General features: G+C 46.2%; 2 protein-coding genes across 3 annotated transcripts in view; both read left to right on the top strand.

Moving 5' to 3' along the window:
- LOC116946134 (katanin-interacting protein-like) overlaps window positions 1–15,359 on the top strand; it is a 45,401-nt gene extending 30,042 nt beyond the window's left edge. The window contains exons 12-19 of one of the 2 annotated variants that reach the window (XR_004403441.2): window positions 124–234; window positions 1,063–1,202; window positions 5,074–5,175; window positions 6,286–6,464; window positions 7,151–7,183; window positions 7,474–7,556; window positions 8,508–8,648; window positions 10,312–15,359. Coding sequence is in view for 1 of the 2 variants with exons in the window: in XM_032961023.2 (XP_032816914.2) it covers window positions 124–234; window positions 1,063–1,202; window positions 5,074–5,175; window positions 6,286–6,464; window positions 7,151–7,183; window positions 7,474–7,556; window positions 8,508–8,556; window positions 10,312–10,318 (704 nt within the window). In the remaining variant the exon portion in view is untranslated. The remainder of the gene's footprint in view (window positions 1–123; window positions 235–1,062; window positions 1,203–5,073; window positions 5,176–6,285; window positions 6,465–7,150; window positions 7,184–7,473; window positions 7,557–8,507; window positions 8,649–10,311) is intronic. The other variant, XM_032961023.2, reaches the window with a different exon arrangement.
- Window positions 15,360–15,476: 117 nt separating this feature from the next.
- Window positions 15,477–25,470, top strand: LOC116946133 (WAP, Kazal, immunoglobulin, Kunitz and NTR domain-containing protein 1-like). Its single transcript, XM_032961022.2, has 2 exons — window positions 15,477–22,724; window positions 23,339–25,470. Exons 1-2 carry the CDS (start codon window positions 22,527–22,529, stop codon window positions 24,878–24,880), a joined length of 1,740 nt encoding a protein of 579 aa, XP_032816913.1. The 5' UTR covers window positions 15,477–22,526; the 3' UTR covers window positions 24,881–25,470.
- The last annotated feature ends 339 nt before the right edge of the window (window positions 25,471–25,809 follow it).

Raw genomic sequence — 25,809 nt, 5'->3', positions numbered from 1 at the left:
AACGTGCGTGATGCTTCCTTGGGATTTTTGTTACGACTGCAATTGTATTACCTTGCTGTTGTTAGTGAAAGTAAAAACAAAAAATGTGTAATTTCCTTGACCGTTGACGCACGTCTGCACTAGTTATCTTCCAGCTTCAGCTGTTGACGAGCTGGGGCGACCCGTACTACATCGGGCTCAACGGCCTGGAGATTTACGACGCCGAGGGAGAGCTCATTCCCCTCACGGAGAACCGTATCCTCGCCGCCTCTGCGACAGCTACAGTACAATCTTAAAGCGTTCATATTGGGAGAAAAAACGCAACAACAAAAAGCACAACTCGTGACTTTAAAATACAGGGGGAAGGGAGGGGGGGAGCACATCGTACAATCCGTAAAAAAATGCGGGATTTGTTTTCTAGTTTTTCAAGTCGGAGGGGAGGGTTCAAGTCTCACAATTTCCTTAATGCGCTGCGGTATTCACAAGAGATAAACACACTGGGCACTCCATTCACGTTAGAGTTTTGAGTGTTTGTGCCCTCGTACGTCTGGGCTTCCTCCCACATGCAACACTCATTAATGGAATTGACCAATTATACAAAAGCTTTAGCCTCTTGTTGTTATGATTTGATCACGTTGCAGATAAATGTAGACAGGGCGGAGCCTGCTATCTATGCTTTAAAATGAGCAAGTTCCTCGGTTCATCGGACGCGACTCCTCAATCGATGGAATGTGCGTACGTACGTTGAACTTCTTCCGCACCGTACGTAGCCAACCGTGCTCATCTGAGGTGCGGGGGAAGGGCAACAAACTAAACACAACACGCAGTCCTAAAGAATACGAGTTTTCAATTCAGATGATGTAAAAGTGCATAGCCCCCAGTGGACTTCCTGACATCGGAAAGGCAGAGGGGTTCCACAGACGGCCGCAGAAGCGCGTCTGAGAGCGCCGCGCGATGATGCGGTGACCACCACCTTCGTTCGATGGCCGAGCATGAGCCACAATTGAGCCTCCACGTTTGTTTAACCCTTCCCCCGCTCCCCTCACGCTGGACGGGGGCCTTGACGCCTCCCCCCTCGATCAGACATGACGGCTTTCCCAGACAGCGTCAACGTGCTGGAGGGTGTGTGCGGCGACGTGCGCACTCCGGACAAGCTGATCGATGGCGTCAACGATACCCACAACGGTCGACACATGTGGCTGGCTCCCATCCTGCCCGGAGTGGTAAATATGAAAAATCCGATAAAGAATATATTTTTTTTATACACCAAAGGTAGACAAGCAGCCAGGCTTGCCAAATCGATTCAGCATTGGCACCAAAAGCCTGCCTGTCTCCGCCTGTCTGTATGCTGTGAAAGTTCTGAAATGATAAATATATATTTTTAAACGGATATCATGAAACGTAACTAATCGCATTTCAAAACAACTTCAACATTATCCTAATTATAATATTATTATTTGCAGTGCTTTTTCTGTCCACTGCTGGATCAAGGTTCCCTCCCCATGCCACGTCAGACAAGGCAGTTGTTTGACCATACCTCACCCTGCTGGTCAATGTCAGTCGGTGAAGTGAGGTTCAGAGCCCATTCAAATGTCAGTCTCCATTGATGTTATTCATGTCCGAGAATTGAACTCGGGTAGCTGGGTTCTTAGTGCAGTGCGCTAACCACTGTGCAACTGCTCAAACCTGGGAATGATTTGAAATTGTTGTTAAAACTGGATATGATGGTTGTTATATCTCGCGGATGCAGCACTCATTTTACACGTAATCATTAACGCCATGTAATACACTGCTAGCACGATGAGCGTCTGTGACAGTAATAGATTAAAAAAAAACTAAATTATATGAATGTGGTGTTCAGCCACGATACGGACATGCTGGCGAGATGTTAACTACCTCGCCTGGTAAATAGGTCGTGGGTTCGATCCCGACTCTGATGCCTGGAGTTTGCATGTCTCTCTCCCCGTGGTCACATGGATTTTTCTCTGGGTCATCCAGTTTTTCCCTCTACATTCAGAATTAACATGCCTTTAGATTTGGCTGCTGCTATTCATTTCCACATGAGCCACTTCGTTGAGCTACCATTTGTGGCCGGGATGCATCTGAAAAAGAGCTATATGACTCAGTGGGGCCTTACCTGGACTAATAAAAATAGTATATAGTTTCAATATTCTAGTTTATACTTCAAGGAACGGTGACCAAAGCCCTGTAAATCTAAGGCTATCAACACGACCTTCGACCTGAACCTCAACCAGACCCAACAGCGCCTTGAAGGGAGAGGAGGCAGCCGCATCTCCGCTCGTGAAGATGCTCCCAAGTCAAAGGTGACAGGCGTCATCGCCTGCCGCCCTCGTTTGGTGTTTCTCAAAGGAAACACATTCGGCCCGAGTGTCCCCCATCTGGTGCTTTTTCAGGAATATTTTTATGTTTTTTTTTTCCTGGATTTTCTGTCTGCACAGTCACATAGTCACTTTAAGATGTTTTTCTTGTTCATGTTTTTTGTTTGTTGCGGTTGCACCCAATTCAAGAGCCGAATGGCTCACAGGGCTATACCAAATAAATGGAACTGAACTGAACTGAAATGCGCTGGGCACATCATCGGGATGGGGGGGAGGGGTGGCAGACGTCAACACCACAGACTGCAGCACTTTGCATGTCTGCTGTTGCCCCCAGCTGAACACAAGTGTGGAGCCGTAGTCCACACCGCTTGCTGAATACTGGGCAATCAACTGAATGCTGTTAGGCATTTTATGAGTAGGGTTGCCACCTGGGACAACGAGGGGTTGGCTGCTGCCCCAGGGGGGTGGGGGGGGTTTCCATGATCGTCCTCCTGTTCAGGCCGCTGTCCTGGGAAGCCTGCAAATGTTCCCGGGACATTGGAAGTCTCTGGTTTGTTTTGTGTCAGTTGTCTAATCATCTCCTGTTGTGAGATATTCTTCCCGGTGATATGTTCTGGTTCTTTGTGCCTCAGGGGTGGCAACCTTTATTATCAGTGACACCCGAAAGCTACTCCCAGCTTAAAAGCAGTCCGCAGTTATGCAATATCCCTCTGCGCACAGCTTAAGCGTGACAAATTTGTCCTCAATATAGCCTGGCAGGCCCCGTGGTAGGCCAGAACGCCCGGGCTGGATCTCTGCCGTGTGAGGTCCCCACCAGCGGCGCTCTGATTCCCAGCTGTGTCGACCCAGCAGTTAGCGAGGACACGTCCGTTGTGCACCGCGGTGCGCCTGCCAACGAGGCTTAGCCACAGCAGCCCCCTCGCCGCGTCGACTCGTGTCTCGGAGTGGAGTGATGGTCTCAACTACTCTGTGTGTGGATGCTAAACTTCTCTCGCGCCGTGCATAGCAAACCGTGCTCATCAGCGGGGAAAGTAAAGCAAGATAAAGAAATTAGTTTTTCAACTACCTGACTTAAAGGTGTACAGCTCCAGTGAATTCCTAATATCAGAAGAGCGTTCCAGACAGCCGCAGGAGCGCATCTGAAAGCGCCGCGCAATGCGGTGACCGTCCTTGTTCGATGGCCAGCCAAAAGGCGCTGTTGCTGCAGGGATGACCGGGTGTCGCGTGGTGATGCTTTATGCTCCTTGATGAGATCAGCGAGGTATTGTGGTTCATTTGTGACGAGCAGTTGGTGTATGATGAGCGCCACCTTATAATGCATTCATTCAGCAACCACGACTACTGTCGCCGATTGGCATAAGAGCAAGTGCAATCAGCTCGCCATCCAAAGGTGGTGGCAAAGCCTGGGACTCACAACAGACCACCTGACATTTTTTAAAAATTTTACCAGGTAAGCTATGTAGTTCTTTTTCAGAAGCGACCTGGCTATCACAAATGCTAGCTTAACAAAGTGGAATATCGCGCGGAAATTTATCGCAGCCAAATACTGTGGAGGGAAAAACCAGAGGACACAAGAGAAAAATCCACGTGACCACGGGGAGACACGCAAACTCCAAATATACAGCAGCAGCAGGCGTCAGGGTCGGGATCGAACCCACGAACTCCTGCATACCAGGCGAGGTAGTCAGCATCTCGCCACCGTGGTGCCCAAATCAAATCGGTGACGCTTGTACGTATGCTCCAGCTCACCAGATGGCCTCAGTCCAGGCCCAATGGCCGTGGTGCGTGACCCGGCTGCGGGCGACCCTGGCGCGCCGAGTCGGCGACTCCGCGTTGGTGCACGCGCCAGCCCTGGCATGGCCACGGAGCTTCCACACAAACACTTCCAACCCCCCCCCCAAGATGGGTGAGGGCCGCTCTCCCCTTATGGCCGCAGCTAGACAGCGGAAAGAAAGAGGGCGATTGAACTCGACGGTGTGGAACAGTGCTCTTCACTCATTCTCAGGGGAGGTGGTCACTTTTGACAATGAGACATCAGCGGTGTGAGTGGGTGCCACCACACATTTGAAACCATTGGGGGTTTGACAGCAGCACGATGGTGATGGGTGGGGGGGGTGTTGTCACTCTGCGTGTATTGCCGGGAGGATGAACTTGAGGGGCCGCACTAAAGGCCACCAGGGGCCGCCAGTGGCCCGCCGGGCCTTGCAATGAAGAACGCTGGCGGTGTGATTTACACAGGGTGGGTGACAGGGGTGACATTCTGCTGTATAAGTGCACGACACTCGGTCTGGCGGACTCCGTGCAACTGCATTGTCAGAGCGTGTCCGCCAACCGATGGCGTCTAGTTCAACAGCCTGACTCTCTAAATCATTCTTGATATTAACATTTGTTGAATGTCACCCAGGCCTGAAATCCTGGCTCCGCCCCTGGATTTACATATCGTCCTTTGGAGGCGAACACAGGAAGGCGCACTGTGCATTGTTATTAATATTATACAGGAGAATCTGTACGATAAGTTTGGGGAGATACTAAGACGATGCTCATATCTTCTTGGTTCTTTCCGGTAAAGTCACGTAGAAGGGAAACAATAAAATAATTAAAAAATACAAAACAATAAAATGATGCTCGTTATGTTTACCGCTCTTTTGCATTTCGCGAAGCTTGCTCGCGAATAAACGAACCGTTTAGCTGGACAATACGGCAGCAGCAGCAACATCGCTCGCTTTCATGTCGTCTTTGTTGTATGTTCCGTGAGGTGAATCGGGTCTACATCATTTTCGACCACCCGACATCCGTGTCCATGCTAAAACTGTGGAACTACAGCAAGACGCCGACGAGGGGTGTCAAGGAGTTTGGGGTACGTTTCTATACATTTTGTTACGAGCGAGTGTATCCGTAGGCCTAGCTTGTGTCTGGTTAGCAGGCCACGGTGTGCCAAGTTGTAACTAGACGTTGGATATACAATACGTGGTTTTTCCCCCTTCATAATTGTGCTGTTAACGTTCACTCGCATCAGAAGTACACATTTTTTTGTTACCTCGTTTTATTCTTCGAATTGTCGTCAGTGTGATTTCATAAACGTTATATATGATGATGTTATTTTACATATGCAGTGCAATGTTGCATATTCGACCGTAATATATCAGCCCTGACCAATTAACCACTCACGCCTAGTCCAGAATGTGTGCAAAAATCCGACCTTTTCATGCTCGGCAATGTTATTAATATCACGTACCATCCTCTTACTTCTCAAGCACAGCAAAAGTATTTCCCCTTCGTTTAAAGTAGTTCGCGCTTGACTTTTGTCCAGCGGCCTGCTCGTGCGTGGCACGTACCTAACTTTTATTCAGAAGTTCACCTTATGTTTCGTTGTTTGGGTGTAATTTTCCGCGGTCCCTGGACTCGTTCATGTTGATTTAAAGCTTGCGTGACTGCAGGGATTCATATTCTTGGTTCTTTCGGTAAAGTCACCACCACGTAGAAGGGAAACAATAAAATAATAAAAATATAAAACAATAAAATTATCACGACGTTTCGACTGCAACACAAGCAATCATCATCAGGTGTGAAACCCACAACAAGAAAATGTGAAAAAAGTGGCGGGTTATTTTTAACGTTAGCACCACGGAGAGCGATTTGACAGTTATTCAGATGGACGAGTCCATCTATGTTCGGAAAAGAGGAGGGGGGAGACGAAAATAATGGATGCGCTCTGAAAGCCACCGTAAGCGTGAACAATCACTCGTTCATGTTGAAGCTTCTCTGCCTTTGGTCTGATTAAGGAGCCCGGGGTTGCTCTGGAGTGCCAAGACACAACAGTTCACGTATCCGACCTTTCCGCGCATCAACCTCGGTCCCAGGAGACGAGTCAGATGTGCCACGCCATGCCGCTGCCTCGGAGCGAGGTTCAAACCCTCGTTCTGAGGGCTGACACCGGTTTCCCCGACCGTGCCGCCACCTTCGCCAGGTCCTCGTCGACGACCTGCTGGTGTACAACGGGACTTTGGAGCAAGCCTCCGGGGCGTCACGGAGGGGGTCGCCTTACAGGGGGTCACCTCGTCCGTCGCGCTCGCCCGTGCCATGTCACACCGTCCTCTTCACCGACGAGCCGAGCCCGGTGACGAGGGAGCGCCGCGCGGTGCCCGAGTGAGCACCACCCCCACCTGGCCCCGTCACCAGCGGACCTCACGCTCCACCGCGCCCTTCACCTCACCAAGACCGATGGGAGAGCCGCTCGAATTCATGCAAACCTAACCCCCACGACCTTTCATGCCTTCGAAATCAATCGTGACAGAGACCATGTAAACAATGATGATGATTATTATTATATAATGCCCCTTGTTTATCAGTGAAATCCTCACTGAGTCTGAATACTCTTTTTTTTTCAGGAAGGTGCTGGATTGGGATGTTTGACCAATTCCATTCATGTGTGTTTGGCGTTTTGCAGATTTTTTTCTCTCTCTCAGTGGCATTTCTCAGCTTTTTGTGTTTTGTGTTGTTGTCCTTCCCCCGCACCTCCGATTTAGCACGGTTGGTTACGTACGATCCGGATAAAAAGTTCAACACACATTATAAGTTACACTGCACCATTCATCAGATCGTCGCCGTTCTAACTGTATAATCATTTAGTGTTTGAGCTAACGGTCATGCAATTGCGCTTAGTGTTCACAGTGAATTTCAAACCGAAACACTTGGCCCGCACCATATCTTGAATGTCTCCACAACATCCGAACAACTGCAAACACATTCCACACGTGTCTCTATAACTGCTCTTATCTGCCTGGGTGTTCTTGAAAGGAGTCGATTACCGATTCGTGTTTTCTCTTCAACAGGCCACAGGCTTCAAATAAGATGAACATGATATAGTGAGTAACCCATATAGACTCGTACCATATTCTCCAGAAAGCTAAATCCCAGCCCATGCTTGTACCTGGGTGTGAATAAGGTTTTATAAATCTGGTTCCACACACACATACATTGGATTTATCGACTCACACCCAACTTTTTCTTTAAAATAAAAATTTTAAAAGTGCCTTATCTGGATAATGTGGTATTTTATTGTATAAAGTTGTAAAGTGTAAAAAAAAATACAAATGGAATAGATTACACACGTTTGTTTAAACACAAATCCTAACTTTGCTTCACATCCTTGCAGTGCAGAAGAAGAAGATGATGATGACATTCAGCTGTTCGACAGTGGCCGAGAATTGCGACAGAGAGTAAAGCCTGTTGACCAAGGTAATGCTTATTTTCTCACCCCATTATTATTTCGCACCTTCTTAAGATTAAGTTTTAATGAAGAAACTGGGTGGCTTTGGAGACCAGAGGTGCACATGAGTATACTAAGCCAGCACCTTTGAACCTTAGCTCACCCACCCCCCGGGGTTATTTTCTCAGTACAAGAAGTGTGTTCATTGGGGTCTCGGGGGGCCGAGTCGGTGACCATTGCACGCTGAATCTGCTGCTAAAGGGGTGCATTAGTTGTCAGCGGCTGTGAGGCTCTCAACAAATCACATCGTGGATTTAACAACAAACCCACATGCACTGACCTCCATGCTCGCCGAGAAAGTGCCATCTCGTTAATGTCAAAAAAAGCCTGGAAGCTATTTTTAAAGGGAGTCTTCCATTTTTTTCTTCTGGTCTTACAATATTGTACCATTTGCTTTGATGGCATATAAATGCAGCTGCATGTCAAAATGTGTTTAATATTTTTTTTTTTAAGAACACAGTGTACCATAGCAGAATTGTACCATGCCACTGCTACGAGTAATGGTGTTAATTTATTTGTCGAATTTTTTTTTTCGTAATAACTGCTGGCAGAAGATCTTCCAGTCGAGGGAGCTCTGGAGAGTGCCTGGAGAGTTTTTTCACTCCCCTCAAGATGATACTTGGGCCTACTCTCCCATGCTGGCCAAAAATCCACCGTTTTGTAATTGCTTAACCGTTGCAATTATTTTTCTCTGTTTCGGCTTTTCCCCATTCGGTGACCCGGGTGACCTTTGTCAATGAGACGTCAATCCTTGTCCCTTAACTGCTCAGCTGGTTAAACAAAAAGACAGTTATTTCATCTGCCACGTTGGGATGGTTTTTTTTTTATACGACTTGCAATCCAGAACCTAAAAGTAAGTTCGTTACAAAAACAACAACAACCACTCTTTCTAACAATGTATTTCTGACTTTCTTTTGCAGCTCTTCGCCCCATGACCTGCATAGCAGTTCGAGGTCAAAGTGGAAAAAAGTAAAAGTCGCACTTAAAAGCCTGAGCGATGGCTCATGGAAAAGGAAAATTGTTCCCGTTTCTTGCCGAGCACGTCACCGTTGATCCAGCACGTCAGTGTTTCCCGTTTCAGTATAGTATCCGATTAAATATGCATATAATGTTGCAGAAACTGACAACAATAAAAAAAACGGTGTGATATATATAATTTTCACTGCAACATCTTGACGTCGTACAAAGTGTCTGCAACAAACACACACTACACACAAGTGTCCTTAAATAGTAAAGGATTTTTTTTGTTACATTTTAAATACAAATGTGAGCCTGCACTGCATGCGTTACAGGTTGAAACGGTTACGTCTAAGTGACGCCTTGTGTGAGCGCCGACGTTGGGACTTTATCATCACCACACCACGGCCGAATTTTGTACATCATCTTTCTTACCGATTCATGCACCGTTTTCGGCAGTTCGTTGGCAAAGTAGAGCTCGCCAAATGAGTCTGTACCATGCGTTTACAGTGTGTTAAGCAGCACGTTGTCGTGACGTTCCGCTGCACGCGCCTACATTTTATTCCTGGAGAAGCTCCGGGCGCGTGCAGCAAAACGTCGGACATCGTGCAGAAGGACACGCGGTATGACCCGAAAATAAATTGTAGAGTTACACGGCACAACCGTGAAAACCTACGCAGGGGCGCTGTTAAAATTATTAATCAGAATTGCTGCAGTCGTGGTTAAATTACTAGTCGTTAACGCTTACATTTTAGTGTTATAACAACGGTTCATTATTACAGGAATAGTTATAGTAACTATAATTCATCCTAATTGTAAAATATAAATTAAACATGTACATGGCCGCCCTTCTTGTCGGGCCACTGCTGCCGAAGCACTTCGCGACACTGAGCGAGCAGTTGCACCATAGCTCACCACGCTGGTCGTCGTGGATTGGTCGAGGTGAGAAGCATAGATGTGGGAGCATAGAATCACAGTACGATAGATGTTGCTGCACCGCTCTCCGATGGCCACAACTTAGTACAACCCTGCCACCGCCTTTGACAATCTGGTGCGCATGGTGGTCGCCCATCCAAGCACTATCCAGGCTCAAAACCGGCTAAGCGTCGGATATCTGATGAAATCGGGCACATTCTGGGTGACATGGGCATATGAAATCTAAAATAACTGCAGGTGTTTAAATATAGAGCATCAAATTCAGTGATAGAATTGAAAACAGTTTTGTAATCTTGATTAATTCACCCTCATGTATTTGTATAGCATGGCCTTCTAGAACGTTTCACAGTTACAGGACAATCAGTATTTGAAAAATAATAGCAACCTTTCATGACTATGGCTATGATGTTTGTGTGATCTTTATCCTTTTAGTCTACTCTGGCAGCTGTAGTTACAATCCAATGTGAAAAATCTTAGTTGGTTGGTATCGCTGCGTTTTAACGTCTGTATATAAATGTCAAAAACCAGAGTGATTTATTTGATCAAATGAGCACTGAGGTGATGCTCATCTCCTGTTTACAGCCCTGAGAGCCAGTGGTGGAAATTCCACATTCCTAAGGCGGGGGTGACAACTCTATAAATCCAGTCAATATAATTACGATATAGTAGAAACAGTAGCATCATGAAAGCATAACATATCTTTCTAATAGCATAATAAGTCGTACGAATAACAGTTACAAGGAGTAACAAATAGCTGAAACTAAATGTTACATTCGATGCTGTATATCGCTAATGCAGTTGTATTGGCCGTGTGCTTTGCTGACTCCCAAGTGGCTGAGGGTCACCCGAGTGGGAGCAGTGAGCACCCAGAGTGCAGTGGGTATCGTCACCAACCCGCACTGACCACGCCGGCGAGGTATGGTCGCGTACCTCTCCCCCACTCGTGCAGCAACAACAACAACAAACACACGGAGATTAATTCGCACGCAACTGGGATTTTATCAAGCAATCGTGGCTAGGTGTACGTTTAACTTCTTTCACATCGTACGTGGCCAACCGTGCTAATCGGAGGTGCGTGGGAAGGACAACAAACTAAACACACACAAAAAGCAGAGATAGCTGTAAGATTAAGTGATGTCAAGGATCGCTGGGTAAGGGGAGGAGGGTTGCCTCCTCCGCTTGACGATTGGCACGCGCGATGCGTGGTGGACCACCTCGCGTTGTGATCGTCGAACTGGGGGACAATAACTGGGAGAAGTAAATTGCGTGTCCGTGTGGAATCGGTGAGGGGAGGAGGAAAAGGCGGAGAACGCCAAACTTCTGCATAGTGGCACCTGGGGGGGGGGGGGTTCATCAATGGGTCTTTCCCCCTTTTCAAAGAAGCTCTCCAGCAACGTTTGTTTTTTTTTACTAATTTTTGCTACTAGGGGTTAGAGCTTGTGGGCTTACCAACACCACGTGACTGAGACAAGTGCGCAGTGCGGGAAAGAGGCGCGGACGGAAGTGGTAAATAATAAAATAATGGAGGTGGGCCACGCGCGGAATCACCGCTCTCACCTCCTGCTGCTGTGTGGCCCGGTTCCTAACAGGCCACGGACCGGTACCGTTCCACGGCCCGGGGGTTGGGGACCCCTGTCTTAGGGGATAGAAAGGTGGCATTATAGCACGTGGCAAGAGATAACGCGTTGACAGAAATTATTAGGATTTTTTGGAGATCTTTAATGCAAAAAAATATAATCGTTTCTCAGGAATTATAAGATAATTCAGATGAAAAGGAAGACGTTCCATCAAATGTCGCACTTGAATGATTGAAACGCTACTCTTCACAGTATGAAAAAAGGGAAAACTTCTGTGACCAGTGTGGTATAATTGGACATCATCAAAGCACCGAGACCAGTTAACACTAAAGCAACAGACCTATTTATCTAAATGTCTCCAGAGAAAATAAATAAATACCTCAATCATGCAATGATGCATCTGTTATTTATCAAAAAATGATAACTGATCCAATAGCCTCTTATCACATATACAAATTGTTCATGATGATCATTGGGAACAGAATACAGTGAAAACCCCAATTAAACTTGGCTACAAATGCAGATTTACGATGGGACAAGTCCCGTACCCCCGAAAACAACAACGTTAACCTCACGTGAAGTTCACATCGCTTGGTTTTACATCGTTGAGGAGGGGGGGGTCAGTCCCGAGGTATTACGTTTTACCTTGACCCTGCGAAGGTATCCGCCCTGGTATGTGGGAGCAGGTAGACAATGGTGGAGTGACTTAGGGCGAGGGGCCTCCCCCAACCTTCTATGCGACGCCTCTCTCGTTGGTGCCGCGCTCCAATGACAACAAATCGACTGCTTCGACGAAGCTTGAATGTTTTAAAATGTACTGCTGTGCGTTTTCAAAGGACTGCGCCTCTTGACGAATACGCTTCTCTTGCGCCATTTTTTTTTACAACTCTGTTTGTTGCGAGTTGGTTACGCGGTGGCGCTGTTGGCACTTGAAGCGGAGCTACACCGTAAAGACGTTTTGTGCAGCTCAGCGACCTTGCACAGTGCACATCTTCGCCTTCACGACGTGGGTAGTAAGCCGTGCGCGTTGTTCACGGGGCTCTTACGGTATTAGAAAAACGCAGGCCCACCATCCGCAGGCTGCGCTGGAATTGGGGAAAGGTTTTTCTACCGTTGGCCACATGCACGCACACTCTCAATCAGATTCTTGAACAGACGAATGGATATAAAAGAGCAACGGTGCCTACATTTTGTAGACTATGAAGAGGCATCTGGGTGGAAATTAATGCAGTCATCCAAGGTTTTAAACCACAACCTAATTACAAATATTTAGAAGTACAGTGTAACAGAATGAAAACGAGGTAGAACTACACTAACATTGTACGCATAGTCAGGCGACGTAGCGCTCTTTCGCCAAAATTATTCACAGTGACATTGGAAGATGTTTTGTGAAAGCTGGTTTAGAGAAACAATGGCATGGATTTAAATCGATAAGGTATTTTCAGATAGGCTGACAAAATAACTTTTTTTCTGCCCAGTATCAAGATGATGAAAAAAGGAACAGGCTTTATCCTTTCTGGCAAAAATACAGAAGATTAAGGTGTTCAAACACCAAATAGACACCTGTAACAAGGCATCAAGTCTGCATTCACCACAACCTGCTTGTGGTAAAGCATGCAAACAAACGTGCTTTGATTATAAGGTACGCATTGAAACAGATTCGCCTACTCCAGACAGCCTCCTTTATGGGCTTGTCTCACCACTGGCGTTAGACCAGAGAACGTCAAAAAGCGAACAGCACGAAGGACAATGCAAATATCAAAGCATTAATAGCTCGGGGTTGAGCTATGGGTCCCATATTTTTTGCCCAGTATCAAGATGATGAAAAAATAATAAGCTTTTACCCTTTACAGAAATAATAGATGTAGCAGCTGCTCAAGCCGAGCAATTAATGCTTTGATATTTGCATTGTATTTTGGGAGCCCTTCATTGAGCAGTGGATCGTGGCTACTGGTGATTGTGGCCTTGTCACCGCGACTGCTTCTAATGAGGGGCGTTCTCCTGGCCTCACTTGTCGTTTCAGCCATACTGTGAAAGGTGCCTTGTTAAGTGCACATTATTAATTGTACTTTGTCACTTACTGCATGCAATATCAGTGTAGCTTTTCCATAAACAGTAAAACCTTGGATTGCGAGCATAATTCGTTCCGGAAACGTGTTTGTAATCCAAAGCACTCGTATATCAAATCACTCGTCGTATATCAGTTGTGATCACGTGACGCTCGGCAGACAAAGCGTCTACGTACACTACACGTATTGCAAGACCCTCGCTCGTTTATCAAGTTAATATTTATTTAATTTTTTGCTCGTCTTGCAAAACACTCGCAGACCAAGTTACTCGCAATCCAAGGTTTTACTGTACAATAGAATTTGATCATTTTTATGTTCTTTTTTTTTACTAAGGCCTTTGCGAGACCCTGGATACATGCATCAGTCTTCACTAACTCAAAAGCCTTCTCATAGTCTCGGCATAGCGGTTTTTTATATTTGTCTTTTCAAGAGTCTGATCGTGTGTCTGGTCAGCTGTAGAAACGCGTTTCTACATCGAAATTGGTGAGCATCTCAATATATTGTCCATTAATCCACTGCATACGATCTTCTTGAAAAATTATGAACATGTCATATATATATGGATCTGTATATATTTTTTTAATCTGTTTTGCTTCCCTTTTTGTAGAGAAGAATGACTAACACATCATTCCATCCATAATGCAGATTTTTTTGGGGTTAGATCGCGTAAATATTAATGGGTGGTTTAACCCGCCACCACTCGACACAGCCAAATCTGGATGTTCCCTGATGTTAGTTGTAATTACTGGCGAAACGTCGTACTCAGATTGTAAATGTGTGTGGGTTTACTCTCCAACACACTGGTGGTGCTGTACTAGTAACGAATTGGCACGTTCTGTTTACGTGACAAATCTTACTAATTGGCTGTCGGGTGGTGGCGGGTTTAATGACACATTCATATTTACTTGATCAAAACAAAAAAAAACCTGTATGGATTATATTGGTCGCGAAAGTCTACGTGTTAAACATCATTCCATGATTGAAGCATTTGATTTCTGTGTTAACATTTTAGAAACAGGTCTGCTAATTTTGCTCAAATGCCTACCTTATAGTCTAGACTTTAATGGAAATGCATGTCCTGAATTTTTTATGATGTTTGCCTGCATGCTCCGTGTATTATATTTCCTTACAACAAAATCACCCCAAATGCACCCAAGCTAAGCTGGGTTTAGCCTCGTTAGTACTTGGATGAGTGACCATCGGGGCTTACCAGGTGTCTTCGGCAAGAGGCTACGTGGTGTCGAGGAGACGCAAGTGCTGAATGCCACCTCCCTTATCGGTCTGAACAGTTGTCTCTGGGTTCAACTGATTTCTTCCTGCATGCCAAACACTCATGGATGATACCGGTCAAACATCCGAATGCAAGGAATATCCTGCAAAATGTATTGTGGCTCGGTGGGCCTTGCTTGGGTAAATGCACGGAATTATTTTATTGTCATATATTTAGTAATTATTCTACAGCTCTTAATTATCATTGTAAAAAAAGCCATAAAGGGATTTCCTGTTCAAAAGAGAAGAGGTAGGACTCATCTGTTTACAGCTCTGAGCCAGTGGCGGGAATTCCTCATTCCTATGCCAGGGTCGATTCTAACCAAAGGACGACTAGCATGGGATTTCTGTATACTTTTTTTTCATTTTAATACAGATTGGTTCATCTCTCTGCAAGCATGTCCTGTATATTAATTGTAAGATACAAATGACAAGGGGCCTGATTTTAAAATAAATAAAATCACCGAGACGGCAGTTTGTGGGATCCAGCGGGAGAAGTGTGAACGATTGGGGGGGGGTAAAAGGTTTCTTCTCGGGACTATTCACAGGAGCTGTCGAGATTCTTATCAGCAGCAGATGAAGGCACAAAAGAAGCAGGTTCTGCATTGTGACTCCTCATTTGTGCTTCAGGATGGGTCGGCAAATCAATACAACAGCAGCAGCAGCAAAGACCTCCTGCTATTATGAATTACATTTTCAATGGACATCATGTTATTTCTACTCTACTCTTTCTCTGTCTGAACGGAAATAAATCCACGTGTGTTCTCTTACTAGTAATTAAATTTAAAAACATTGTAATGTCTTAAGTGGAAAATTTAATTTGCAATACAGTATTCGCCAAGAAATAAGGTCATGAATGTCATGTTTGAAAATGAATGTTACGTGTATTCAAATAGTATTCAAAATGTTCAACGACTAGATGCTGACAATTCAAACACTTGAATAAAGGAATACTCAAAGTTCAGTGTTTATACTGAGTAACTACGTGGTAAATGCTATGTTGGTTATTATTGCAGTGCAGTACAACATCGCATACACAACTCGCCGGGGACTGAGGTATTGGCGGGTCATGCGAAGAGATCAGATGTGTGAATTTCTGAAGGAAATTGCATTTGAATCGTGCACAGTCACGTTATTGGCCCAAACTAAAGTGCAAACTTTAGTTTAAACGTGGGGAGGTGCTTCCACTGTGCCCCTCCACCCAGAAGGCAGTGCTCGCGAGATTGAGGATCGGCCACCGTGTGTGAAAAGGTCGGATATGTGAACATCGCAAATGGTTACACTTGCACAAACATCACACTGGGTGTGGTCGGTTAACTGGGTCAAGGCCTATACGTCCTGGTCAGATAAGTGACGTTATGGTGCATGCCAATCATCTCACGTGGTTTAGGCTTCACAGCTACGTGTGTACAACAACAATCATCCATTGACCACTAAGTGGTGGTGACGTCACCACGGCGCTTGTGCCAGGCTAGGTGCACGTCAAGGCCAAGTGAAGTGTCGAACGGCCGCTGTCAGGAGGTCACGGGACAGACCCAGCAGGTGCCATGGGTTGACTGAGATGCCTGGCCGATGCACCACCTGTGCCCTCTAAGTGTGTACACACACACACACACGACGCACGAAAAAATATACATATATGACGATAAGTAAAAGTAATAAAAGGGGTTTTAACTCTGGACCGGCTTCACGAAGTAAATTGTTTTCCTAAACGCCTATCGGCTGAAATGTCAAGCTCTCTCTAATCTGTAATTAATTTAAAGTGTAATTCATTGCATGAGTTAACTAAAACAGCAGTGTTACACAGATATACACGTTGTACCAACCGTGTTTCCAAATCAAAAGAAAATAGCAATTTTATAAAACAATATTGCATGAGAAAAAAATTCGGTTCTTTTTTTTATGGACACGTTTACACATTCATGCAACAGTTTAGACTGTTGCATGAAACTCATTTAACAAACTACCGCGCGTAGCTGGCGCTGAGAGTGACAGCGAGCCAAGAGAGGGATTTTACACAAGAAATGGGTAATGCGGCTTGCAGACATTGCACTTTAAAGTTTTTGGTGACAATAAATGATAATAGGCTTAACTCAAGCAACTGCTCCCGGTACCAAAAACCCTGCATATTTGTAAATCTCCGGCCAGACAGGATTAGTTTTATTACGTCTAGCCAGGCCGCTTAAAACGTCTGGATTTGGAAATGGTCAAACGCATGGACCCCAATAATATCTTGGACCATTTATGCCTTCAGAAAGTCATTATCCTGAGGGGGATTGCTGTCAATTCCTTTAGCCCGTGCTCTTGTGAAAATCCTTTTTATCCAAAACTTCACGATTAATTTCAGGATCCCCCCCTCCACCCTAACCACCCCCCTCTTTAATTAAATATCGCTGTTAGTTAAAGTTTTGACTATATAGAGTCTTTTATTCGCACGACACTTTATGGTGTATGTAATTTCCAATCGGTAAACTGTGTAAACATACACATGAAGACAAACCTGTAAGCGATTTTGTTTCCTTAAATTCCTCTAAGGCTCATAAAATAATATTTTCCGTAAATGAATAGGTTTAAAGATCACGAGTATTGAACATTGGATGCCAGTAGAGGCCATTTATATTACTATGGTCAAGAGAAACATCAATAAAGATAGGTTTTTCCCGATTTGCATAAACATTAATAATTCTAGTCTGAACCACAGCAGTGTAAAATGCTAAATAATAATCGTGTCATTTAAATATACCTTGCGTAAAATTGCAATCATTCATCGTTCATATAATTTGATTAACTTTAGCATTTTTCAGAGTACGAACATTTTATATTAAATGCTTCCATGTAATACAAAGTACACAGTGAGGAGAATAATAATCATAATGAATAATTTAAGCGCGTGTTTTAGCATTCAAGTGACGAGCATTGTTATGCGTAAAGTACGAGGGGTCACGGAGTGCGTTTAAATCTCTGGATGTGTGCTTCTGCTCCGCTTGTACCGGTCGCAGCGGCACATGAGCAGCATTACCACAGACCTGGCTTTCCAATGGATGCCACATGACAATTATTTTCAGCAAATCCCAGACTAATGTGGCTCTCATGAACCTGGAGTGAAAGGGGCAATTGGTACTAAATGGTACAAACGTTCTCATGCCAGGAATGTTTTAATTCAACTAAGGCACCTAATTGCCAAATTGATGAAAATGTAACAACGAAAAGCCCTCCAATTAGCTGCTGTGCGAGACATTTGGAAATTGAATGGATTTTGTTAAGTGAGGGTTTTTTTTAATTAGCTCATTTAAAAATGATACTTGGAGCATGTTGCATTATTACCCATTACATTACAACCAGCACTAATTTGTATCAATAACACCAACAAGCCTAAATACATGCCAAGAAAACCCAAAAAAAACCTCTATTATGGATGATATTGGTCGCGAAAGCCGACGTGTTATAATGAGTATAAGGAGGTACTCTGTGATGTGTGGAGATGAAGCCAGACAATGCATTTCTTCTTGACCCAAAATTAATTAAGGTTAATTACCACTCCTAGTTCACATGTCTGCAGCAGAAAAGTGAGATATTTGTAATACAAGGATTTAGATTTACCAATGAGGTTTATCGCAATTTGTATAAAAATCAGATTAGGGATAATCAAGATTTAATCTGCACGTCAGCAATATTGGTGGTCAGAATTAGTTCATATTACTTCGAATAACTGCTCAGTTCTGTTTGGAATCTCCTGAAGGTTCCACACTTAATTAGGAAGTATTAACATTGCATACGATGATTATATATTTCCTACATCGTATGTTCTCTCGCATCATTACAGAGTAATATGTACTGTCTCCTGCAACGGTATCAAACATTTAAACAGGCATTAAGCAGGAATGCACATACGTATGGAGATACAATATTAATTTCATAACAGGGTTATAATTTGTACCACTGAGTTATTCAACGTAACGCCAGCAGAAAGTGCAAGGGAACTACAATATAGCATCAGCAAGTAAACAAGTTATGATTATCGGGGCTAGACTCGGTCAGCCGGGTGGTTCAGTAGTAACGTTTGTGCGTTACAGCAAGAAGGGCTTGGATCCTATTCCCGACTTGGACGCCTTCTACGTGGAGTTTGTAAAAATTCTCCCCCTCTTCTGCACGAGTATCCTCTCTGTTCTCTGGTTTCATACCATATCTGAAAACAATCAAGCAAAGATACATTGTACGTGGTATTGGCCAAACCTCCCAATGTTGAAAAGTTACCAGAAAAGTACTCAATTGGGATTACACACATAGCATAATCATCGCACCCCATTGTGAAGTCTTGTCAGGACTCGTTGGGTAAACAAGCGTAATAACAATAAGTAGTTGTTATTAGAGTATTTGGCTGCTTATTCTTGGTTCTTTCGGTAAAGTCACGTAGAAGGGAAACAATAACATAATAAAAATATAAAACAATAAAATTCTCACGACGTTTCTTGCTGTGGTTTTCACGCCTGATGATGATTGCTTGTGTTGCAGTCGAAACGTCGTGAGAATTTTATTGTTTTATATTTGTATTATGTTATTGTTTCCCTTCTACGTGACTTTACCGAAAGAACCAAGAATATGAATCCCTGCAGTCACGAAAGCTTTAAATCAAAATTTATTTGGCTGCTATACATGTCCACGTGATAAGAGGCCACTTTGCTGAACTATCGTTTGTGATGGCCAGGTCGCTTCTGATAAAGAGCTATACAGCTCAGTGGGCCTTACCTGATAAAATAAAAAAAAATATTTCATAGTTATTTTCTTTTATAATAGACTGGTATCTTGTGAGTTGCTTGAAAATAACCATGATATCACTGATAATTATAAGACACCTCCAACACTCCTAAAACATTCAGCAGTTATTGTGCATTTAAAAGTTGAGAAAAACTCACCATGCTGTGTTTATTACGTCCAGCTACGTCCAAATTGCACATTCGGAATAAAACACAATGCGCGTGCCGGGTCAACGCTCTGCAGCCGAGCCATTGGCAAGGAGGGTCGGTGTGGGCTTCATTTCACCACAGCCGCCACATCATCGCAGTCGTGCGCACGGGGGGCATGAGCGGCCCACAGACGCCCTCTGCTCTCTACTGCTCTCTGCTGCTGCCCTCGTGAAACAACCAGCGACGTCAACAATGGCAAAAGATAAACCGTTACGCGTCGGTTGTCCTCGTCCAAATGACGATCGCAGACCATATGAATTGCGGCAAATAAAAACATTTGCCACATGACTACAGTTTCCCATGTCGCATTCAAAACAAAACTAGATATAGAACAAAAAAATGCACAGCATTGGGCATCTATCTGGTGACTTAAAAATGATCAATAAACCCAATAAAGCTGACACGAACTCGACATTAACATTGCCCTATTTTGCTCCGCATCACACAAAACCAACCTGCGTGTTTATCTTCGCAAACCTTAACGCTCTCGTCTAGTTTTAACAAGTATTTCATAACAAAGCTTATTAGAGTCGTACAATCTGCATTATACAGAACCTCAGAGTTTAGCGCTGACCCCCACTTTAATTATCACCAGACTGGGACTAACCAATAACACATCTCAGTTGGCTTTTCACCAAGTCATCCGTTATTAAAGCATTGCAATTATATGGCGGAATTTCGCCAGGTGAATGAAACAAGGCAAAGACCGCGCGAGAGCTTGTTCGGGTACGAGCTCCATCAACCTCACCGTGCACGTGTCCACCGGGGAACTAGCACCACACACAGAGTGTCACGTTTAGCCCAAACTATCCACACATTACTCGGTTGGAATTGTACACAGCAGCAGCAGCAGCGGCAGCAAACATCGCCCATAGCGGCAGACTCATGCCCCAGGTCACTTCATCACCCCGGTCTCTTTTGTTCTCACCGGGTTAAGCAGCTGTTCACCACTATCTCGACTGCGATTGTTTGAACATTTTTGTTGTTGTTCCATATTGTTTAATATCTCTCAAGTAGTTGCTTTTATTTTCCCAAACACGATATTCACGTAAGTAACATTCTATATCCATAATATTTTTTTGGGTTAGATCGCGTAAATATATAAATGTGTCGTTCAAACCCGCCACCACCCGAAACAGCCAACTAGTAAGGGTTGTCACGTAAACAGAACGTGCCAATTCATGACGAGTAAATCACTAACCGGTGTGTTGTAGAGCCAAACCACAACATTTACAATCTGAGTACGATGATATTGGTCGCGAAAGCCAACGTGTTAAACTGCCATCTCTATGTTTTATTTAAATGATTGATCATGATAGCTTTTTGAACACCCTGTATATTATCTGATGTTCAAACTGGTTTGACTGCTACGGGCACTGTTTTCAGTCTGTGTGCAAGGTGGCCCAGGCACTAGCCCATCAGTGCGTGGACACGTGGTGGGGGGGGGGGAGTGCCTGAAATCCTTCGGAAGCCTCTTCCTGAAATGTTGGTAAATAATTGACTACGTGCGTGCTCCCCGTCTCGGTAGGTAGAGACACTGTAAACAACTGCGACAATTAAGGGTGCTATAAAACAACTGGCAAAGAAACAAGTCTGGAATGCCGTTTTTTGTTTTTCTGCCCCCCCCCGTCCCCCCCTCCTGCTTTGATGCCCTGCGTTATAAACGGGGAATTGGCATTCGGAAAATCTCTCCCCAGCTCCCAGCCGTGTTGTATTTGTAGCAATAATATCAGAGCCAATAACAAACACGTGCGACACTGCCGGTACAAAGCGAATGCCAAATTCTTCAGGACTTAAAAGGTCACGACCCCCGCGCCCCCCCTCCGCCTCCTCCCGTTCTTCACCGGACATGATGGATTCTCCTTTAACTCGCCATGTAACTATTTGTCTCTGACGAATGTGTCTGGTTCCCAGCTGCGAGCAGACATGTAAATCACTCCGGTCTGACAGGACTTCGTGGGCGATAGCATCTTCTGGATCCGGGCCGGGATGCTCCTCAGACGGAATTCTCTCACAGCACAAAAGGAATTGCCCCAGTAAAGTGATTTTTGGGTTTTGCGCCCGCGAGCCCCAGAGAGCATTTCCAATTGCAGCAATTGAGGAGCACAGCATCGGCGGGCAACTGCCACTAAGTATCACCGCATTTGACCCTGTGCGAGATGCTTCAATGCATTTGACGAATGGATAATCGGGAGCATTAGCACTCTCTTTCCTTCGCGGTCTAGTTATCAGAGGGGGAAAAGAGAGTCAGACCAGCGAGATTAAAGAAACTTGACTGCCCTTAAGTTAAGGTAGCATCTGCACCGTAGTAATGTTCAGACTGTAAAAGTTTGAATGTTGTAAATGCTGGCTCGGGTTTTCAAAAGACAAATCCCAATGTAATTTACCGAGTATCATATTGTGCATATGCCTTCTTGAAATGCTATTGCACTAAAATTACGTCTTTAAATGCTATTATGCTCACAACTATATCACAGCAGTTTACTTCATAATTCACATTATACGTCGTCTTTTGCCAATCAGTTGTCAGTAAAGCATTGGCAATGTGATGAGACAAGCATCAAAATCCCAACTTTAAATACAACCATCACTGTTTAAACAACAGCAAAAAACATTCGACTGACCAACAGCGTGGCCAATGCAACAACTCCTAATTGCCCAATCCACCGGCCCGTCAATTTAGAATTCAGTGCTTGCACTCTGAATTTAATAGTTTTTGCTACTTTAAATAACTTCTCGAAAAATGATCCAGCACTGACAGGGGGTGACGCTGTGGATTTGCTCCTCGTCGGAGCTCTACCCACAGCATTGTCTGAGCGATGCCTAATCCTCCATTGTCGGCCACTTGGAAGCGACTGCCGAGGAATTAACCTCTCCTTCGGCCCCGTTGAGACAGATATCTGAGAAACAAAATCTGGAGGCGCGCACGCGCTCAGAATCTACGTTCAAGACACCAGTGGAGCAGAGGTCAAGATAGCAGGGGGGTGGCAAAGAGGCATTTTCTCCCCCCCAAGGATATAAAGTCGTGGGCGCGGAGTGGCAAGCTGCTCACTTTCACAAAGCTGGTGGGCGAGGGAGCAGCAGCAGCAGCAGCAGCCACTGTGTTACGCAGGGCGGGTGGGCGGGGGGCCCTCTGGTGAATTGTCTGCGTGGTGTCTGGCACCGCGATGGCGACGCAAGCCGGAGGAGCGAGCAGGACCTCCCTTCTGCTCTTGGCCCTGGCTTTCGTGCCACGTCAAGGTTTCGGGGCCACCCTGCCGACCGATAAGCCACGCTACCACGTCGGGGTGTGCCCCAACGACCTCAACCCTAACCTGTGGGTGGACGCCCAGAGCACCTGCGAAAAGGAGTGTGGCGGTGACCAGGTATTTGCAGACGTCTCACCGTGCTTCCCGGCAATTACGTTGAAGGTGTGCTTGACACCACGCAGCAAAATGTTTGCATTGCCATTTATTTAAACGAATAATGACTTGTGTGCATCTACATTAAAGGGTTTTTTTTCTTTCCCCGAGCTAACAGGTCAAAAAATAATCTATGTGATTCGTATATTTTTTTGTACCATAATTGGAAAATTTACTTACACGAGTGTTTGAATAAAGTTAAATTGGGATGCTTTTACCATGTCATACGGATGTGCAACCCAGCCGCACAATAACCTACATCTTTCACCATATAAATCAATGGTGCTTCACCTGGGGTGCACGCACCCTCTGGGGGTGCGAGACATGGCCAGATTATTTTAGAAGGTAAATCACCGAAACACAAATTAAGCATGGAGCAAGTAAGCACAACTACTTCGTTTCACCAAATCTCTGTATTTATTAACAGTATGAATGTTTTAGCGACTGAGAACCAAAGGGGTGCAAGACCGCTAGTAAAAGGCCAAGAACGACTGTTCCAAACACCACCGCAGCATACACCATCGTTTCCAATGTCCCTCGTGCGTTTCATCCCTGTCACATGTTGCTTCCGTTTGGAGGACTGCACCGCCTTCGAGAAGTGCTGCCTCAATGTGTGCGGCTCCAAGAGCTGCGTGGCCGCCCGCTTCGCCGAAAGCAAGAAGCGCCCGGCCGGCTCGCCGGGCGGCCGCGACGCCGCCGCCGGGGCCAAGGCCGCGGCGAGCTGCGCCGGCTTCGCGTGCCAGCAGCAGGGCGCCGAGTGCGAGCTGTGGGACGGCAAACCGGCCTGCCGCTGCCGCGACCGCTGCGAGAAGGAGCCCGACTTCACCTGTGCCTCCGACGGCCTCATCTACTACAACCGCTGCTACATGGACGCCGAGGCGTGCGTCAAGGGCGTCGCCCTGGGGGTGGTCACCTGCAAGTACCACGTGGCGCCGCCGCCGCGTCCCAGCGAGCCGCCGTCCGAGACCGCCGCGCCGCCCACCGTTCGGCACCCGCCGCTCACGCCGCCCGGCGACGCCGTGCCGCCGGCCCTGCTGTCGAACCCCTACCCGCAGGAGGTCGCCCTGGGCGGCACCGTCAGCTTCCGGTGCGACGTCGGCGGGCGGCCACAGCCCGACGTCACCTGGGAGAAGCGGAGCGACGGGCGCGACAACCTCATCATGCGCCCCGACCAGATGTACGGGAACGTGGTGGTGACCAACATCGGGCAGCTGGTCATTTACAGCGCCGAGGAGCACGACGCCGGCATCTACACGTGCACGGCGAGCAACGCGGCGGGCCTCCTGCGCGCCAACTTCCCCTTGTCGGTCGTGACGCACGACCGGCCCAGGCAGCCGCCCCCCGACGGAGCCATCGCGGAGTTCCCGGCGAGCGAGTGCCACGAGCCGCCCGACGTGACGCACTGCGGGTCGGCCCGCACCAAGTGGTACTACGACAGCGGCCTGAACGCGTGCGACACCTTCGTGTACGGCGGCTGCGACAGCAACAGGAACCGTTTCGACACCTACGAAGGCTGCAAACGGTGGTGCCAGAACCAGACCGTCAACATCTGCCACTTGCCGCCCGTGCAGGGCCCGTGCCGGGACTGGGAGCGCCACTGGGCCTACAACCCCCTCATCAAGCAGTGCCAGTTGCTCGTCTACGGCGGCTGCGAGGGAAACGAAAACAACTTTGAGAGCCGGGAGGCCTGCGAAGACAACTGCCCCTTCCCGACCAAGGCGGCGCTGTGCAAGAGCTGCAAGCCGAGGCAGAAGATCGTGCCCAGCTTCTGCAAGAGCGACTTCGCCATCGTCGGCAGAATGACCGAGCTGGTCGAGGAGCCGGACTCGGGCTACGCCCGATTCACCGTGGACGAGGTGCTCAAGGACGACAAAATGGGCCTGAAGCTCTTCAACACCAAGCACATGGAGGTGACCCTGGCCAACGTGGACTGGAGCTGCCCGTGCCCCAACATGACGGCGTCCGACGGCGCCCTGCTCGTCATGGGCGAGGTGCAAGACGGCATGGCCGTGCTGCACCCCCACAGCTTCGTGAGGACGGCGAGTGAGAGGCGCGTCCGCAAGGTGTTCGAGACCATCGAAAAGAAGACGTGCGACCTGATGAGGCGGTTCCATGACTAAGAGACGCACGCGCGTCATATCTCGCCTGCCTTTTATGCGCAACGCCTGATAAATCGCTTCCGCAATGGCTTTAGGTGTACGAGCGGAGATGCTCTTAGCGATGCATATAAAGTATACGTAAACTAAATAGACGAACGATTTTTGTCGCGTTGCTTTGCCTGGTGAAATTTACAAATTCATGTGGCATGACAGCCGTTTGATTGAATTGCCACAACAGTCCACCGTGGCATTTCTTTTTCATTAACAACTGCCAGCAAACACGTAATTTATTGATAGTGTTTGCAACGTAAAATGTGCAACGCTTGCACCGGAGGTTTTTTTTTTCGTGCGTGTCGCTGCGTAACCGATGTGCACGCATTGTGCTGTTGTCGCTTTGTTCCGTAGGTGTGCGCACGTTCGTCCGTGCAGTGCACGACATGCCGATCGCAGCCCTGGTACAGGAAAACAACCTTTTATATGGAGATGATTAAAGACGCCACATCTGGTATTGATTTACAATAAGTGCATTGAAAAAAAATGGCAAAATATTAGCAAGTGCAGCTAGCCCGTATTTGTATATTGGTATAGCAAATAAAAGCTTTGATGTTCAACGCACTGCATTCGCTTTATTGCTGTAGTATTGCAGGAACGTGTGTGTTTATGTACGTTAAACTTCTTTCACACCGTACGTAACCAACCGTGCTAATTGGAGGTGCGGAACAACTCGTCGGGATGCACTCAACTTTCAAAAGTGACTTTCAAAAGGACACATCTGGTCCACCAAAAAAAGGTAGCTGTTAGTTTACTAGAAAAAAAAAATTGCTACATCTTCCCAAACTGAGAATATAACTGCGTTCAAATACAATAAAAGGCCTGGACAATTGCTCTAAAAAAATGTTTATCCGTACTATATTTTATCAATTGTTAAAAAATTATCATAACAGTGTTTT

This window comes from Petromyzon marinus, chromosome 26 (assembly GCF_048934315.1).
Source record: "Petromyzon marinus isolate PM22_M1 ecotype Great Lakes invasive population chromosome 26, UKy_Petmar_22M1.pri1.0, whole genome shotgun sequence".
In the NCBI taxonomy this organism is placed as follows: Eukaryota; Metazoa; Chordata; class Hyperoartia; order Petromyzontiformes; family Petromyzontidae; genus Petromyzon; species Petromyzon marinus.
The sequence above is the reverse complement of the archived record's forward strand: the minus strand, read 5'-3'. Positions and strand labels throughout refer to the sequence as shown.

Excerpts from the sequence above, each read along its gene's own strand:
- LOC116946133 (XM_032961022.2), top strand. The coding sequence starts at position 22,527 with ATGGCGACGCAAGCCGGAGGAGCGAGCAGGACCTCCCTTCTGCTCTTG. Across the intron at positions 22,725-23,338 it reads AGGAGTGTGGCGGTGACCAG|GACTGCACCGCCTTCGAGAA; the intron begins GTATTTGCAGAC and ends TTCCGTTTGGAG.